We start from the raw sequence: 19,780 nt of genomic DNA, 5'->3' as shown, positions 1-19,780 counted from the left end.
ATTGATGGACCCGTACATACGTTTAAACAACAAAATATTGTTTATTTTGCATTTGACAATAGCACAATAAATCACGATGGTGGCTATGTTCAAGTTTTTATATCACCTTATTTAAACTAAAGCTCTTCTAATGTCTTGAGAATATTTGTATAAGACTTTCAATTTTATAAGAACTCCTGCACTTAGAAAGGTTCGCTGTTGTCTGGAGAGCAAACAGTTCAATTAAATTAAATTAAATTAAATTATTTGTTGTTGTAATTCATTCATTGTAATAATGTGGTAATTAATTAATCATAATTAACTCGTTAAGTCCCACCACTAGTTATTAAAGTTGGAAGCCACTGGAGGTTTTTGCTTGCTGGATTCGGGTCTCTGACGGGTGATGTTTGAAGGTATAACAAATGGCGGTACTGGACTGTTTAGCAGGGAGGTTTTGGAACAGGTGACGGACAGTCGCGGCTGTCTGTTATTAAAATGGGTGGGGGTTTGTCTGGAGTAAGAGACTCTCTGCTCAACGGTATATTGAAGTCACCAATGAACAAAACCACCTTACACTGGGAGTCCAGCCAGGAGCGTAGACATGAGAGTCTGCTGAACCGGCCCATCCCTTGGAACACTGTGGGAATAGGGACGGAAAAGAACACTGGCAATCCACTAGAGTGCAGAATGACAAATAGTTTATTAAATACTAGCGAATACTAACACACGTCGGCAGTACATGACCCCAGTGTTAGCTTCACTGACCGCTCTGGCTCCCTTTCTACTTAAGAATTGACTTAATAATTGTATTGATAACTTTGAAAGCTTGTCTTGGCCTGACCCCCCACCAGCCAGCCAGGCCCCGCAGATCCTCAGGTGGGTCTGTGCTAGTTGTGCCAGACGAGATCCCAAACACATCTACCTCAATCTTTAAAGCTTTGTTAAAAACTCACTTTGATAGGCTTACTTTTTTGTAATACCCTCCAAATTTCAATTTTGTTATACTAGTTATTTTGACGTTTTCATGCTAATATTGAGGCACAATGTCAACAGTAGGTGTGTTTCCAAGAATGAGTCCCCACAAGGGTCGCTATACCAACAGAAACACAGAGGAAAGCTCGGCTGAGAAACCAACTATTGAAATCTAATTTCCTTCAGGTTCAGGCTTCATCATCTCACAATACAGATGTAAAATGATGTGATGTGTAATTACATCATATGATAATGACTTTAATTTTGCTGAATGTGACTCCATTCCATGGTCTGCTTTTGGAAGGATCAGATGCCTCTTTCACACAGTCTTTCTGTGCCTTCATGATAGGTTGTTTGACTCAGAGTCACACAGATTCAGTAGTTTGTTGGCCAACAAACTGCTCAAAACAACATTTGAATTACATATTTAAAAGAAGGGAGGAATAATGACATAATAATAATATAATGGCAAAAGAACATGATGGTTAGAATCCTGGTCGTGACTTTGGTCGACCAGTGTGGAAAAATAGCTCCTCCCTGGGACGTTGGTGGTGGAGAGAGAATAATAAGAGAAGAAGAAAATAACTATCAAAGACTCTCAACATTTATTTATTAGACAAGTTAAATTACTTGGCCATTGAACTGTAAAATCAAGATGAGATGAACCCGGCTCACATAGCAACTGACTCAGATGGTTGCAGCCATTTGTCTCCGCTCACATATCTACCACACAACATGGTGCGTTGGCTCTAATGGTGTCTGATATAACTTTTGCGCCGGACTCTCCGATGCCATTTCCCTGTAAACTGGAGAAACATTCGACAAGATGTATGAGGGATGACTGCTCTTATGGAAGCAAAGATACAAGGCTCACTTTATGTAGGTCAGTTGGTGGTTTCCTTTCAACGCTGTTGCAATGAAGATGGCTCCGTCCATACCCAGAGAGTTCTCCTGCAGACTGATGACACACGTGTTGAGGGGTTGGGAAACTGTTCCAGGGGAAAGAGCCCTATAGATACGCTGTTTTTTCCTAGTGTGTACTGCTGCTATTATAGCTGAATGCCAAGTTTCAGTGGTTAGTTATTAATTCAATATTATATTTTTAATAAAGGAATAACACATTTGATATAACAACCAATTACTACATGCATGTTTACTGTAGTTTAACTGTATAAATCACCATATTTAATACATTAAGGTGGCAAGAGAGCGTGCTTTGGTTTGCATGTTTTAAATGTCTGCAGTTACATACATATTATTTATTAAACAACCACGGTGGAATGCTCTTCCTTGTATAGATAGATAGATAGATAGTGAGATAGATAGATAGATAGATGAGAAAAAAGCAACAGACAGATAGATAGATAGATAGATAGATAGAGAAAAAAGCAATAGATAGATAGATATGACTTACTTTAATGACTTGAGGCTTCTGTTACACTTCAAGGCACCAGCCAGGGCCTTAGCACCCTCCATGCCCACAGTGTTTCCACGAAAACTTAATTCAAAAGAACAATTCGCACCAATGAAGATCTGTTCTACCTTGTAATGATGCAACACAACCCTATGTGTCTCAGAGTTTCATCTTGCAGGACCTTCAAATAGAAGGCTTCAAAGAACATGACAGGATTTTACATTTTTATTCCATTATTCTGACGGTTTCTTTTTCAGAAGTCTTGCATTCAAATCTCAGAGAAGACCTTCAGTTAGAGGGATCTTTATACCGATCCATTAACTGTATTATTGAAACAATAATGATAGCAATTTTTATTAAATTCCTTTTTTCATCTGAAGTATTCCTACTCTGGCAGGAGAAGAAGACAGAAGATAGAAGATCACTCACTCTAATGTCCGCAGCGTCTGGTTGGTCATTAGCGCTTCAGCAAGTGCAATAACACCAGCGGTGCCTGCTGAAACCCCTTGAAGGCTGAAGCCAAAGACATAAGTCTAGTTATTGTCATGGCTCAATAGATGATGCATCTTCAAGTGGCTCTCCGAACACTTGAAACATTTCTGCCCTGCCTCTCAATCCATCATTGGACTTTGCTGACTGGTGTCTCAGTTTGGATCGCGAGGGCAGCGACAAGAAGCCGATGAAGGGAGCGGAGAAGTACTTAAGCATTTGATTAAAAAAAAAAAGCTGCTGTTTCCTCATTTCAGTGCCATGAAAAGCTGAAAATAAAGCAGGCTCAAAACATCCTTCCTCATCATGAAGTGAGATGTTACCATGGTAGCAGTGAAAAGCTGTTGCTCAGTTCATTTCTCAAGAAGGTTTTCCATGATAGTGATTATCTATAGTACGGAATAGTTTCAGCACTCAGAAAGTGCTTCACATAGAGGTATAAATCCAAAACTACTCACTGAGTCATAGCATACCACTGGCCAATCACAACGTCAAAAGTTCTTAAGTTTTCTTGAGAGGACGACTTGAGGCCTGCTGCTAAAATGATCAGCACGCTGGACAGATCCTTGAGGTCTTGCTTTATTCTAAATGATCGTTCTCAAGGTCTCATTTTTAGAAAAGCTTGTGGCACCACAGATGGAGGAGCCTCCATCACAGATAAGAATCTATCTGACATGCCTTGACAGTGTGTCTTTTAAAAAAAACACCTGGGCGAAAGTAACCATCTTCATTTCCCTCTCCCAAGTGAGGCATGATCTCGTAGACGCAGAGTTCAGCATGTTTGGAATACAGCTAACCTTCTATGTTCAAGTTGAAAAAGCATGTAGACAAGCTATAGACAGGTTCTTCCTCCCTCGCGCTTGTCCTCTAGGTTTAGAAGCAGGTCAGCACCACTTCAGAGTGACCAAGGCAGAGGCAGTGATGAGCGCCACGTACCTCCTCTGACCAATCACAGCCTGTTAAGCTAAAGCTCAAGTCGAGATTGGGTGGAAGGAGCTATTGCTTTGTTCAGTGGATGCTGACTGATAGCAGTAAAAACTTGAATCCAGGGCAGTTAGTGAAAACCTGACTGATTTTGTCCCCTATATTTTGAGCTGCCCAGCTGCAGTTTTCACCACTACATAAGAAAGAACAGGAGTATATTCTTTGATGGGGAATGCTGGATCAAGATACTGTATTTCAAGGGATGGGATTTCTCAGAACTCCTGCATGTAAGAGATGTGAGATGTACAGCTCTTTCGCCTTGAAACCATCCGCAGCGAATCATCCATAAAGACTATAACCTTTATTATTCACTCAGCAAACGCATGTTTTAATGTTCTCTGCTGATAATGTTGTGCACAAGGTAACATTTACCATAATGTGTGAAGAGAAGTGTTAGTTTTCAGGGATGCAGCCAGAGAAATCACGCCTTCATTTCCAATCGCATTCTCCTGTAAACTGTAGAGAAGGTTGGACACCGGTGAGCTCAATATTCTCCGAAAATGATCCAAAAACATGAATCAACAACTTATCCCTTCAAGTGGAAGCTGTCTTTTCTTTACAGAAATACTCAATATTCTGAAAGAGGACAGTGATTCAGATTCTTACTCCAAAAGCTGGATGGTTTTGTTGAAGAGAAGAGCGTCTGCCAACGCTTTGGTGGCTGCAGACTTGATGAAATTCCATTGGAGACTGAAAATGAACAGATGATAAAATGAGCTGATCAAGTGGGTCCACTCACAAGAGATAAGATTCCATCCATCTTTTTTTCAATCTCATTTGTATTTCTTGCCATATGATCAGCCAGGACCTCCAAGGCAATATTCTCCCTCAAAAAGTGGCGGCTTCTTGCAAGCGGTAAATCTGGGATTCTGGATTAGATTATCTGCCCGTGAGACCCAACATCTTGTAAGTGGAAGTAAATGGATGGATACTGCTCAGTGAAGGGTGTTCAGTCCAATAAGATGGCACTCTCTGGTTTACTGTCACTATGTTTTGGAGACAGTTTCTGACATGGCCACAGAATATGTCCATTTCATATGTGGAATAAATGCTGCTTCCACACATTTTCAGACTTTGAAGTGACCAGTTCAATGGTGGATTGGAATAAGTGACCATTGAGTCGCATTGCTCGCTCTTAAAATGATGTTGGCGAATTATCTTTCTTTTCTACGTGTGCGTGTGCCTGAAAATAGAAACAATGACACTTACTGCAAGCTGGTGAGACCTTGATTATTTTTGATAGCTCCTGCCAGAGCCTGAACTCCTTCATCATGTAAGAGGTTTGCTGTAAGACTGAAACACAGCACAGGCACAAATTCAGTCACCTGCACACACACACAGGTTTGCTTTCCCCATCTAAAACAAATGGCTCACTTAACAAGGACTCCGAACCAGACTGAAACTACTTTTACTGACATCTTTAACCCTTGTGAGGACAGGCATAAATGTCCTCATAAAGCAAAATGTCCTCACAAGAAGGTGGCTTGTCAAGACTTGGTACTCACTAGTGTGGCAAAACATGCGCCCCACACACACCCGCACATGTTTGTTTTTCTATCCTTGTAGGGACATTATGAGGTTTCTCATTGCCATAACCCTTTCCCCAGCCTCTCACCCTAAACCTAACCATTCAAAACAAATGGCTCACCTTAACCAGGACTCTGAACCAAACTGAAACCCAATTATATAAGTCTTCATCCTCAAATTGAACATTAACTTCATGGGGTCGAGCCAAATGTCCCCACAATGTCATATGGTCCTCACAAGTGTAGTGTTTTGTCATGAATTGCCCACCACTTAGTAGAATAAATAAGCCTCCACACACACGCACACACGCATATTTTTACTTGTTTTTCCAATCTTGTTTCAATATGCAACTAACGTGAAATATTGCCATGTATGAATGCCCTGCAGCCAGAAGCAACAACTGGAATTTGTTTGTGCAAACAGATGCCAAGCTATAAATTCTTCGTCCTGCATTCGAATTGCAATTGTCTGTTGAAAACAGGGTGACTCACTCAAGCACTTGAAGGGAGTTGTTGTCATGGAGAGCTAGGGCCATGTTCTTCGCTCCCTCCACTCCGATGGAGTTTTCTCTCAAACTGTACATCACAGAAGAGGAGCATGTTCAGGATACACAAAAATGTTAAACAGCTTTAACAGACAGACATTTGTAGGCTTAGTGTGGCTTGGTGTTCACAGCGGGCGTCTTCCTTCATTTATCTGGACCTACTCACTATAAGTCAGTGAAAAATTGTGTTGAAATGAACTGCCCTTTGTTCTTCACCTGTTGTCGTAAGTGTGTGTGACAGCGCTGCCATCTTGACTTCTCCATATGGGCTTTCCACCATTTCCCAACCTCCTCCTATGACTCCTATTCTGGATGGCATCTGCCCCACAAACTTATGTAATTTTAAGAACTTTAAGGTGTAAATAAGAAGAGATTATTATTATTATCACTTGAAAAGGATTCAGGATGCAAGGAGGTTAGGCCCATGTGCTGGTGGAGAATTTGCATCCAACTTTGATGAAAATTCTTGATGTCTTGGGCATTTTTTAATACCAGTGCTATTTCCACTTTGTATTTTGTTTTTAGACTGAGATGGTTTGGACATGTACAGAGGAGAGAGAGCCAGCACATTGGTAGGAAGATGTTGAGGTTGGAACTGCCAGGCAGAAGGTGGAGAGGAAGGCCAAAGAGGAGATTGATGGAGGTGGTGAAGGAGGACATGAGGTTTGTAGGTTTGACAGAAGAGGAAGCAGAGGACAGTGAGATGGAGGAGGATGATCTGCTGTGGCCACCTCTGAAGGGAGAAGCCGAAAGGAAAAGAAGATTTCGTTTTTAGATATACAGATCACGTTGTTAAAATACATATTTATGAAAAATATTTTGCCCTCTGAGGCAAGATTTATGGCAAATTTTTCATTGTGACAGAATGACAGCAAGGACTGTCTTCACCCTGCAGAACTAATGAATGTTACAGGAGATGAAAGCCTGATCCATTTGGGGAGCAAATGAAGCCAACCTTTTGCCTCTGGGAATTAGATTAGTATGTGCACACAAACAACAACGTGACGCAGGGCTCGCTGTAGCACATCACAAGGCAGGAAATAAGCTGTGAATTAGCATGGTCCTCACTTCAAAAAGACAAGTCCTCTGTTGAGTCGCAGCGCCTTTGTCAGGGCTGTCATCCCCTTGTTGCTTATTGAGTTACTCTGGAGCCTGGGAGAAGACGGAATGAAACACAGCAACACGGTATGATACTTCAGTCAGGTCCTGGACAAGAAAGTCAATTGTGTGTGTGAGACGGTGTGGCTGCTACTGACTGAAGGGAGAGCAGAGTGTGGTTGACTGTCAGAGCTTCGGCCAGAGCAGAAGATCCTTTATCCCCGAGTTGGTTGCTGCAAAGCCTGAATCCAGACGTTCAATTAAAAAGTGACCAACTCTGATTCTCAGTGAGGCATCATGGCTGGATGCAAGTTGAGTCAAGTTTAAAGTGTAAGACAAATCTGTCAAACTCAAGCTACGAGTCGTCTTCATTCATCCTCTGTGTTGGCCTGTGTTTTCTGTCGAGTCATGTTCGACACCTGTGTGACCGGTTCTGAACATTTGTTGATATTATCTCAAAGGGACCAAACATGTCGCATTCAGCTGCAAAACCAGTCAAGTTAATACAGTTGAGGTAGCATTACTTTGCCTGTGTTAAAAACGTGTTATTTTGTATAAACAGCATCGGAAACAAATATGAAATGAAAAACCAACGTGAGTTTTTTGAGAGTTTGGTTCGACTTCAGTGCACTTGCGATCCTTTTTGCTCCACCTGCTCCGATGGTGTTCTTCCTCATGCTGCATCATTAGAATGACCAAATAAGCGTTCATACACCATACTCCTTCCAGAATTGCTCAGCTAACAAGGTGACGCTCACTTGAGAGTGACAAGCTTCCTGTTGCACTGCAAAACCTCTGCCACAGCTTGTGCCCCCTCCTCTTCAATGGAGTTGTTCTGGAAGCTGAATCAAACATTAGTACGTGGACATAAATAATAATAATAAGAATAATACATCTGTCCCAGTAATACTCACTTGATTGATGAGAGAACCTGATTCATTTTCAGAGCCTCCGCCAAGAACTTTGCACCTTTAGAGCCAATGTTATTGTTGCGGAGGCTAAATAAAGGAGGGTTGACAAAGAGAATTCATGTATCCAGTTAATCTAACCAGACTCCAGGCTCCTCCTCAAGCTAAAATGTGACGCACTAGAAGAAGGTTTTCATATGTAAATCTGAAGATCGAAAAGATCGATCATTAATATACGTGAGAGTCAACAATCTTACTTGAGGGACGTTAATGTCCGGTTGACCAGAAGGGCCCGACTCAGTGCTTTGGCACCTTTGCTCCCGACTGCATTCTCTGCCAAGCTGAAAGAAGGGTGAAAATAAACGCGTCAAAATTGAAAACTGAAGTTGTACATTGAATGTTAACACTTAAATATGGTTCCATATTATTCTGATCACTCATCAGTTTTGGTCTCGAGTACTACTGTAGTATAACACTCCTAGGGGGGAGACATATTTCAACAGAACTTTCAGGATCAATTCAATATGGGTTAACAAGATTTGTCTGGATTTACGATGACAAAAACCCTGATCAGGTCTGGGACCAGTCATTGGGTTGTGTCTCCGTTTTGGTATGCTCTGCTCTATTTGTCTATTTGTACAGCAGCAAGAAGCAAAGACACTAAGACACCAGAGACAACATCAAACAACACAGATGCACACACATCAACAGCAAACATAAAACACAAAAGTGTCCCCCATTGCATATTTACACAAATGATATACGTTTTGACATAATAAATTATGTGTATGTAAATAACAATAGATCAATTTAGTTACATAGTTACTACATTAGTTGCCATAGTTGCATGCTCTAATAAAGTACATTTAAAAATAAACATGTGAATTGTATGTGAATCCTGTGAAAATTCTGTAAGTGGGAATATGGGATTGAAATAAATCTGCGTGTGTCATGTGAGTCATGATATCATGATATCATATTTTATGAGAATATTCATCAAATATCATGGTTGAGGTCACAATGAACTAAGTTTCCATCACTACTGTTGACTGGAACTTAAATATGCAACTATAATTAAGCCTAAATATAAATAATAATCATACCTGCCCTGTGTTGACTCCATGATTCCTCACACTTGTGCATCCTTACCTTAACTTTTGAATCTGGCAGTCCTTGGCACTCAGCAAACTTCCCAAGAGCTCCATGACATCATCTTTGAAGTGATTATTCTCCAGTCTGAAACACCGACGTGAAGCTCAGATATCATGTTGAGCAGACTGACAGACGCAGGAAGAAAGAGCTGACCTGAGGTGACTGCAGTACAGCAGCTGTGGCAGCAAACATTTGACGGTGGAGTAGTTGAGTGAGGCAGTGAGGTTGGTCTGTTCCTCACACTCTGCAGAAACATGCAGCAGGTATCCCAAGACCACACACTGGGCTCGCGTTATCTTCTCTGGGAGACTGCCAAGTCTTAAATCCTGCTCAACACCCCAAATCATTTCTGTGTTTTTCAGCTCCTGTAAGCAATAAACCAGATTGACAGCCCGCATTGACACAACAGCACCTCCACTGGCCAAGAGCCCTTGTAGAAATCCAGCAGCCCAGGCCCTTTGGTTGCCATCGTCTTTACTGGCGGATAAGAGTCCTGCGAGCGGTTTCTGCGCCACTGGACACAGAAGCCCGGCCAGAAAGCGCACAAACATATCCAGGTGGCCATTGTTTGCCTGTTGTGCGTGCTGGAAGGCACTTCGGAAGTGGTTTTGGAAACCGATTTTGGGCCAGGACATGGTGCTTTCTGAGAACAAGTCGAAGATTGCTCGCTTGGAGGACACGTGGTAGAAGGTAGCAGCGACAAACTCCTGCACAGTCAAATGAATGAATCTGTACGTTGTGCACACACAAGACTCCTCACACATCAGAAGCCCGGCACCAAGACTGCTTTGGATCAACAACTGATCTATCCCGTAGACCCTGAGGTCCTGCTCACTGAAGGTGTACTTGTTCCTGAGGAGTCCATAAAACGCCATCCTCCCGAGATTCCCAAACAGTTTACGATAGCTTCCATGGATCTGCTCTATTTTTATGGGCTCCCTGCCCCTTGCTTCACCCACTTCTGCCTTCATGGAACAAAAGTAGGAATATAGTTCAGTGCAAGTTTTCGGGAGCATCTCTTGGACCCCACATTGAAGGATGTAAACCAGTGTGTCCAGCAATATCCAGCAAAAACGTGGCATATAGCAATTCACCATTAAGATTTTATTGGACTCTAGATGAGCCCATATCTTTGATGCAAAGTCTTTCTCAGGGCAGTGTTGAGTTAAGAAGTTCTTAATGTCTTTGGAAGAGAATCCTGGCACTTCAGTCACACGGTCAACCAGTCCTCCGGGGATGAGTGAGGCCAGCCCTGGCCTGGAGGTGAGCCACACCACGACGTCTGGGAGAAGATTTCCTTGGATGATGTTGGTCACTAAATCTGCAATGGTCAACTCTTTCCTCGAGTCAGTGCAGGGCACGGCGTCATTGAAGTTCAATGAGTGGTAAAAGTCATCCAAGCCATCGAGGATGAGCAATGTCCTGCAGGGGCTGCTCAGGATCAGTCCCGGTTCAGTGATGTGAGGAAAAGCCAACTTCACCAGCCTCTCAGCTGAGATCTTCTCTAAAGAGTTCAGCTCACTGAAATTGAGCGGCAAGACAAAATGTGTGTCTGCACAAATATCTCCGTGGCTCCACCCTCTGACAAAATGCCCGACACACGTGGTCTTCCCAACGCCGGCCACCCCGACTGTGAGAGACACTCTTGGAGGGAAACTGACCCGAGTCATCGGCTCCAAAAGCTTAGGCAAGTTCAGCGCCCTCAGGTGATTCCGTCTACCTCCACGCATCGCTGCAACCTGCATGACATCATGCTCTTTTTGTTGCAGGTCCGACAGGCCGTCCACCAGGAGTAAGGATTTGGATGTGACATCCACTTTGCCACCAGAATCTCTGAGTCGTCTCTTGAGAAATTCCTTGTGCTCCATCACCATGTGATCTGAGACAAACAGACAAACACACTGAATGACTGATCAGATATTGAAAGTTAAAGATAATCCAATGTGCCAAGATGCTGGTCATTTATATTTATGTAGTTCTGTTTAGAAGCAGTTTGAAGCTGTAAGCTGATTTCAGTTGAGGCAGTTGGTCCTATTTATAAGTCCATTTGAAGGGTGGTGCAGGAGAAACGCTCCTGGTCGCCGCACACCTATGATTTTTCTTTTGACAAGCAGAAACTGAAGAAATAAATCTAGCTAGTTTACTTTAAAAAAGTGTTTTGTTGGAGCAAAGTTTTCAGTTCATTGACTGTTAACGTCAAGTGAGCAGCATCCTCACATGGTGGATGAAAATTGCGGAACTGGAATCGAAAGGTAGAACAAACATGTAGAGGGTTGGACTGTATGAGAGATGGTGCTTCCTTGGCGGTCATTTTTCATGACTACTATGAAAGTGAGAGGTCGGGTAACACCAGGATATTTGGGGTTATTGCTTCTGCGAATGATTGGCAGGCCATAGGTAGAGGATTTAGCCCAACAACAACAACAAAGACGTATTAAACCTGTGGAAGGAGTACAGGACCCGGACAAAAAAAGAGTAGAGGGTGGGAATAGACGAATGAAAGTTAGGTTGAGACACAGAGGAAAGCTTGGGCTATATAAAATGAACACTTGGATGCACTATAAGGACACAAAGAAAACATCTCACCGTGGTTCAAAATGAGCCGAGCGGCAGGACAGTCACAGCTCTTGATGAAGTCCTGGAGGACTTCACATTCCTCATTGCCCTTCCCACCGATGATGGTTATAAGCATGTTCACCTGCTCCTGCAACTGACCCACATCTCTGACCTTGGACTTTTCAAATGCACTCAGCACATTTTGCTTTTGCAAGTGGGTTAAGATCTCCTCCAGGAAGGACGCCGTGATGAACCGTCGCATGAGCCTGTGATGCTTTTGGATCCATTGATGGTCTAAATCATCAAACACATGGGAGGAAAAGATTCAAAGTGATAATGAATCGAGATGGAAATAGTTTCACATTTCAGCCAAACCAATTCCACTGTAAATGACCTGCTTTTTTAAGCTCTTTGATCATTGTGCGAGTCAGTAGCTGAGGCAGATGGCTCACACTGTAGAGTGTTGTGCTTTATCATGTCATTAAACCCATATAAATAAGAAGCACTGAGGTACATGTATAGGTGCATTAGAAATATAGCTGTTTACATCCATTTTAGTGTCAATGCAAACTTGTGGACCAATAGAACAATCTTGTTTGAGAAAGAATTCTATCACCAGGTATGTGGGAGATAGTTGGCTCCAAATCTCCTGTGACACAGGATCAAAAATCATCCCCACAAAGTCTTGAATAACACGCTGGTCAGTATGTTCTTGTCTTGACGTATCCCAACATGCACTGCAGGGTTGAAAGGTTGCTATGTTCTTTGACCTTGATCCATTCATGTGATCAGAATCACAAGGATTTATTTATTAATATTTATAGTGGTTTTGATGGCATCAACATTTTAGTGATTTTTGGTGGTTTCACCATATATATATATCATATAAGAGGTTGCCATTGTCACATGGCCATCCTGGCAAGAACTCTTCTACCTGTCTCCCTGATCACCTCAGCTGTAGTTGCCCAGTCATTTGGAAGCACACCACCATCCTATGTTGTCTGGCCACACTCTCACCCACTACTACTTTACAATCACTAATCTCCTTCAAGTGACATCGTCTACACAAGATGTAATCCACCTGTGTCCTCCTGCCTCCACTTCTGTAGGTCACCCCATGCTCCTCTCTCTTCTGGAAGAAAGTATTGACCACAGCCATTTCCTTCCTTTTTTGCCACAACCATCTGACCTTCAAGTGTTCCTATCCTGGATACCAAACCTTCCCATCACTTCTTCGTCACCTCTGTTTCCTGCACCAGCATGTCCATTGAAGTCTGCCCCAATGACCACTCTCTCGCCTCTGGGAATACTCTCCTGCAGTTCATCTAATTCAGTCCAGAAGGTCTCCGTCTCCTCAAGGTCACGCCCCACCTGTGGGGCATAAGCACTAAGTACATTCAGGATGATCCCTTCAATTTCTAACTTGAGACCGATCGCTCTGTCTCATACTCTTTTCACTTCTAGAACATTCCTGACACACTCCTCCTTCAAGATGACTCCCACCCCATTCCTCTTGCCATCTACACCATGATAAAACAGTTTATACCCTGCTCCTAAGCGTCTAGCCTTGCTACCTTTCCACTTGGTCTCCTGAACACATAGAATATCCACCTTCCTCCTCAGCATCATGTCGGCCAACTCTCTAGCTTCCCCTGTCATAGTTCCCACATTCAGAGTCCCGACACTCAATCCTATTCTCTTGTCTTTCCTCTTCTCCCTCAGTCTATTGGCACGCCTCCCTCTCTCCTTCTCTGTCTTCCACCTACAGTAGTCCAACTTCCATCAGCGCTGATGGCGGTTGTTGTTGACCCGGGCCACAACCGATCCGGTATGAGATACATTTGTCTGATCCACATCTTCAGTTTGAAAAGTTTTCACTACGGATGCCCTTCCTGACACAACCCTCTGCATTTATCCAGGCTTGGGACCGGCCTAAGAAGAAAACTGGCTTGCCCCCCCTCACGGCTGCATTGAACAAAACCAAGTGCCCAACTGAAATATCCCAAAGCAAAACCAAATTGGATTGTGAATCAAATTGAATGGATTTGAGTGATCTGAATCCATACCCACAGCTAAACAAGCACAACACTCAAATGTGTGGGTCTGGCCCTAGGCAGCTTGAGCATTGGCTGCTAGTGGACTCAGCAATCCTGCAGATGATTTGGATAGATATTTTTTGTTCAATCAAAATGAATCACAATATTGCATTTGACAAAAAAAACCCATCCAATTTAACTGAATTGTTACGAACAACAGGTGACAAAAACAGACTCTCCAGAATACTTGACAGTTATGGAGCCATTGAGGTCACGCCATGTTGCCACAAAAAAGGAGTTGAGTTATCAAACGTGACCAGGGGTGGACAATTAGGTTTCCTAAGGATCCTGAGGGGCAGTCAAGTATAAAGACGGAAGGACAGATGTGTGTACACCTGGCCCCCGGGGGCCTGCTTACCTTCGCTCTAGATCAGTGGTTCTTAACCTGGGTTCAATCGAACCCTCGGGGTTCAGTGAGTCGACTCAGAGGTCCACCCCTCAGTCTAGTCTGCAGTTAGTGGGCACAGTCATTGAAAGCGTCCTGCTCTGAGATTTACTACCGGTTCGCTTTGAGGTCGCTGGTTTATGCAGCAGAGTGAGACCTCCCTATCAGACCGCATATCTGAACTGGTCTCTCAAAGGCAACAGCAGAAGTCACACTGAGGTAAGTTGTTTTGAGTTCATGCACTGTGTTGGTGTTTTTATTTGAACAAGGTGATATTAATGCACAATTCATTTCGTGCACCAGTAAAAAAAAAAAAAAGTTTTACTAAAGAAGGGTTCGGTGAATGAGCATATGAAACTGGTGGGGTTCGGTGCCTCCAACAAGGTTAAGAACCAGTGCTCTAGATGTATTCTGGAGTAGCTGTGACCAACCTCATGGTCTTTATTTAACTGCAAAATCATGGTAGAATGAGCTGTTTATGACTTTGTTGTCTGTTTAGGGGCGGAGGAAAATTGAGAGAAAAATGGAAAAAAAAATCCATACCATCAATAAGACAATCTTTTTTGAACCAAAAGTTAAGATTGTCTGTGAATAAGGCCTTTCATATGCCGACAGTCAATCCTCATGAGAGTTGGATGTCAGCGGGGACTACATTTTTATGGAACCACAGTTCACAAGTGAGGAAATAAATGCTAGCTTGTCCTAATGACTTTCTCGCGGATGAGATCTTCTTACCCTCAGTTTGAATTTGTGCAGAGACAGACAGGCGAGTCGACTGAAGATCCAGGTAGCAGTCGTCCTGCCACATGACTCTGGTATTCCGGTCCAGAATAGAATCATAATGAGGATTCCTCTCCATGGGAGGTATCCCTGCCTTGATGTGCCTGCATGAGAGGATACATACCCCAACCATTATTGTGACCTAAGATTAGAAATTGACTGAAATAGTTAGATCACTGGCGGTCACACTTAGGTATCAAAATTTAAAAACTGAAACGAATGACACGATTTGCAAAAGCTATTTTCTGATTCCATTAGTATCAAATACCTTACATACAAATAATTTCCAAAATCAGTGAAAAACTAAATACTCCAGTCGGCTCATTTTTTCAGAAAGGGCAGCCCAAAAAAGGTGACATAGATGAGACTGGAATGTCCCCTCTAGTGGAAATACATGCACAGTGCAACTACCTTTTAGAGCAATAGCTGAATTGTCGCACTGAAGCCACAGCTTTCAGCTGAATTTCATTTCCCTGTCCGACTGACGCCACGCCTCCTACAGTACATACGTGACAGTGAGCACATTGACACATATGTGGTGACAGTTTTTCACATCAGCCGAAGGTGGCTTCCTCCTCTCAGCAAAGCCTGTCTGCCCTCAACTTTAAGTATCCCGTAATGTAAATTAACATAAAATAATATTACAGTTTTTGTCAGTCGTTTAGGTGCATTTCTCAGATCAGAAATGAAATTCTCCAAACTACTTTTTAAATCTGCACATCACTGTGTCAGAAAAGCGTCTTCTCATGTCTTTAATACACTGGCTGAGAAGTGCAGAAGACATTTACAAACTTTTGAAACACATTTTTCAAGGAATTGAACAGAAAGGGACTGGACCAAAGACGTTCGACTTGTATCGTCGGGATCACCATTGGGAGTCGCCTAAACGCAGAAAGTTGTTGCTAACTCTGAAAACAGATTTACAAACACTGACAGACAAATTTGCAAACTCTGGAAACACATCTACAAACTTGGAAATAGATTTAAAAACTAGAAAACTAGAAAAAAGAAGTTAGCTGATTTGTTTAAAATGTAAATATGTTTCGCTATTTGTCAATTTGTTCCAAGAGTTTGTAAATTTGTTTCAAAAGTTTGTAAATGTGTTTTGCACTTCTCAGCCACCGTACTTTTGGTCAAGTGGTAAATGCTTTAGCACATCCATGCAAATAACTCTTCCATGCTGTTTTCTACGTTACCAGTTTCTTTTGTCCTGTTGATCAAAATCAACCCACGCAACATGTAGGTTCACTGCATAAGCCCTTACATGCAAAATAGCTGATCATGTCATATTTTAATACATTTCCATTAGACTTTTTCCATGAATCTGGAAGGAACCTTCTCAGCAAAGCGATGGAAAGTCCATGATCTTGAGCCACACACACTGATGATCCCTGCAGAGGCTGGATGAGACAGATTCTTTCCGTGGGGCAGATGGTTGTTGTGATGTGGATGAGCATCTACAGGAACATTGGGAGCTATGTAATTCCTACAGCACTGCATGTACACTTCCAACCTCAAGGGATTCTCCTATCTTCACATTTCTGCTTTGACTCTTGTTTCTACCCTTGTGCTATGAAGTGCTGGCTTTTCGTTTGTGTATCAATGATGTAGTGTGTCAACAAATCACAGTCGAGTAAAAGCATACATGTGAATCTTGTCCAGTCTCTTGCAACTAATCTCCTACATAGATGAAGGTGTAACATAGAAAAAAATAACTACATCATCATTCACATCAAAACATCGCTCTAAAGTCACTGCTATACCAACAACGTGACTAAGCAACTTGACTGTCTTGTCCGAACACGATGACACAAGGACGTAACGTTCTGTCGGCACTGACATGTTTTTTGTTACTTTAGGATTAAGGGTTTTGAGCAGGAGATGGGATTTTGGCGACCCATGGCGTTTCGCAATTTGTACTGATTGTTTTGAGAAATCCAAGAATGATTCATCCATTTTTGGATGAAAGGAAAAAGCTTCATTTCGTGGGACTCATTGGTATTGAAGGCGATGATTCGTACAGCAGGAAAGCAATGGTCTTACCTTAAAACTTCAACCACGGCAGGCTTATAAAAAACGAGATTTTAAAGTACTCCTGTTTTTCATGCAGAAATGATTCAGTAATGTCTTGTACCATGCTGTTCATGCACATCACTGAACCCCATGACCATCCACTTTAATAGAATTGTCCTCAGGTGTGGCCAATGTAGAAGCAATTCTGCCAAGGCAGTCCATCACACGCATGGCACTACACAAACAAGAAATCCCAACATTCAAACAATTCTGTCAGTTTGAATTGCGATATTCCGAAATGATATTCATGGCTCCGTGGCTTGATGAAGCAAGTTGAACCAGACTTATTGATGTAACTGTGTTAAATGGTTTCTCGAGTGACAGGAATGACACTCGCAAACATGTTTGAGGATTTTACATTTGAATCCCTGTTGATATTATACCTCAATAACCCAAGAGGGTTCTCAAGGTGTTTCTGCTGTTATGCCATATCTTAGTGCTGTCACCACTTGCATGGCACAAAAATCTCAAAAAGATGTATCTTAGTCGAGACAGCACCGTTGTTCCATCGTCCCAAAATGCAACTCCTATTGCCTCAAGCAACCAACTTGACTCTTCATTTTAATTTGACCGTCACATAAAAAGAAAAACCTCTGGTGAGTCCTTTCTACTTACCACAAAGTCAATAAAACTATGAGCAACATGCACCTTTGAGACTCATTTTCAAGGCTTGCACTTCCACTTCCATGATACGGTCCCGTTTTCTCACTTTTTCTGTTTCTGCTTTTTATGTTATCCAATGATATTCATGATTTATACGCATGTATACACTCTCTACATTTCATCTGTTCATTCCATGTTAGGGAAGTACTTTCAAATTTCCCTCGACTGAAAAGTGAAGGGAGCAACAGTGTGTTTTGGTCAAGAACAACGAACATGGCTGAATTTATATGTAGATCAGGTCTGGGTAAATGATGTTCCAGAAGAATGGGGAGAAAATGCATTTTTAAATGTAACAATGTAAGTAACCATTCTCCATTAAAAAATGAAAATGAAAATAAAAAGACACGAGACGTTACGAGACGTTAAACTGCTTTGTCGATGGATAAATACACGAAAATAGCCGCCGTGGAGCATGGATGTCATATGAGGATATACAGGTACAGAGCCACATGTGCCCATCAAGTAAAAGGCCATCCAACAAGTCACTATACATTAAAATGGATCTAAGACCAACCTGATGATCTAAGGTTGAATTCAAATTTCACATTTGAAAATTCCCCTTGCATGACAAGGCGCCACAGTCTGTGGTCGTAGACATCACTCTGCAGTGAATTTGAAAGGAAGCCAGCACCACGCAGTTTTGAGAAGCTTCCTGCCTCCAAATAGCATGACAATGTTCACCACATACACAACTCGTCCAACAACCAGACTATTTCGGTCGAGAAAAGCCTTGAAATTTTCTCTTGCCTCTAATGTGAACTGAGAATCACGTGTTAAAAGCCTTTCATTCCACTGACTGACAGATTTCAGTGAAATATTCACGCAGCGTATCAAAGTGTACAAAAGCATATCGCAAAAATAAACCAATGATAAAGTACTCACCACTGAGAGGCTGCTGTTTCAACAGATAATTGGCATTTGTTTACACAGAAGACAGTTTAACTCACAGAAAGAGAAAGTACAGCTGCAGTTAAGAAGCGAAGATGCTGCTCATTGGTGCACCTACTTCCTGTCAGATACTCTTCCTGTGTTGTGGTGAGGGGCAAAAAAAAGAGTTCATCTCAGTTTTAATGATAGAGATCTGTACTTACAGGTTCCAAACCAAAACAATGATCTTAAAAAATAACAAAATGAAAGACGTCCTTTTCTCCAGGCGACTGTTGACACGTGTCTCAGGATTCCCACCCAAATCCTGTAATGTCAAATGAATCAGTATCTGCTTTGACTGTCAACTCGTGGACTCTCTTGTCTGGCTTGACACCTCAGAAGCTCTTCTTTTCTTCTCCTCCTTTCAACTGTTTAATTGTGGGTTACTGTGCTGGGCATGCTGAGCGAAAAACATTACCTTCAGCTCTGAGCAATTCAATCTCTTTGGGGGAAAATGTGCAAAAAAAAAAGGTACAGAGATCATTTTCATCCGACTTACCACCTGCAGATGCTCATTTTTTTTATTCAATGTCTGGCACCGCAGCACATAGCAGCCCGGCATCGCGTACAACAGTTACAGCAGCACAGTATCCCAGCATCTCACTCTCACACAGCCATCAACCACTGCAGTAGTACCTATAACACTCACGTCGGCTATTTTGAATGTCATTCTACTTACATCCAATCGAACCGATCCCAGTCGTAAGTCGGATGTTACTTGTACATTTCCGGGAAACCAATATAAACAAAACAAACCATCAGCCTGCCTCTGTAGACAGCCACTGTCAGGAACGCCTCCATTAAACTCCATGGAATGGCACCCATGGAAGTTAAAATCACTTGCAGCCAAAGCCATACTTCCTCACCAGTCCTATTGAGCTGATGTGCAAGATTCTGTTCACACGCTCAGTTGTTTTGGGATGAAAATAGCTCCTGCTTTGGTGGTCGGAGAACGGTGGGATAATGTCGTCAGCAGAACGTCACTGGACGCAAACAAACATATAAACAAGCAGCAGTGATCATTTCATCCTCGTGTGTTGCTCACACTCACATGCCTTAGTTATGATCATAACAATGTGGCACACTTGCTTAACTAGACAGACAGACTCGGTCTAATAAGAAGGTGGGCGGGTTCAGAGTCAAAGCCCTTTAATTCTGCTCCACTGATCATGCTAGTTCTGTGCAGTTCGGTGCAAAAGTTAAACACCAAACCCTAGCAACCACACCCAACCC

At 42.4% G+C, this 19,780-nt stretch overlaps 1 protein-coding gene across 2 annotated transcripts; it reads right to left on the bottom strand.

Annotated features, from left to right (window-relative positions):
* Positions 1-1,542: 1,542 nt before the first annotated feature.
* nlrc3 (NLR family, CARD domain containing 3) lies at positions 1,543-18,607 on the bottom strand. 2 transcript variants are annotated; one of them, XM_053865188.1, is made up of 19 exons: positions 18,503-18,607; positions 14,840-14,988; positions 11,654-11,917; positions 9,221-10,946; positions 9,065-9,151; positions 8,173-8,256; positions 7,922-8,005; positions 7,766-7,849; positions 7,602-7,685; positions 7,166-7,249; positions 6,978-7,061; positions 5,857-5,940; positions 5,048-5,131; positions 4,445-4,528; positions 4,211-4,294; positions 2,795-2,878; positions 2,366-2,449; positions 1,826-1,909; positions 1,543-1,757 (listed from the first exon to the last, which is right to left on the bottom strand). In XM_053865188.1, exons 2-19 carry the CDS (start codon positions 14,961-14,963, stop codon positions 1,667-1,669), a joined length of 3,384 nt encoding a protein of 1,127 aa, XP_053721163.1. In that variant the 5' UTR covers positions 14,964-14,988; positions 18,503-18,607; the 3' UTR covers positions 1,543-1,666. The 2 variants fall into 2 exon arrangements, with proteins under 2 accessions (XP_053721163.1, XP_053721162.1); XM_053865187.1 differs by lacking the exon at positions 18,503-18,607 and adding an exon at positions 15,296-15,508.
* Positions 18,608-19,780: the final 1,173 nt, after the last annotated feature.

This window comes from Synchiropus splendidus, chromosome 5, assembly GCF_027744825.2.
Source record: "Synchiropus splendidus isolate RoL2022-P1 chromosome 5, RoL_Sspl_1.0, whole genome shotgun sequence".
NCBI lineage: Eukaryota > Metazoa > Chordata > Actinopteri > Syngnathiformes > Callionymidae > Synchiropus > Synchiropus splendidus.
This window is presented reverse-complemented; position numbering and strand designations above follow the sequence as displayed.

Coding starts and splice junctions, on each gene's coding strand:
- nlrc3 (XM_053865187.1), bottom strand. CDS start 15,417: ATGTGTCAATGTGCTCACTGTCACGTATGTACTGTAGGAGGCGTGGCG. Junction 7,686..7,765: donor AGGAAGCTTGTCACTCTCAA/GTGAGCGTCACC, acceptor CTAATGATGCAG/CATGAGGAAGAACACCATCG. Junction 2,879..4,210: donor ACTTCTCTTCACACATTATG/GTAAATGTTACC, acceptor CTTTGGCTTCAG/CCTTCAAGGGGTTTCAGCAG.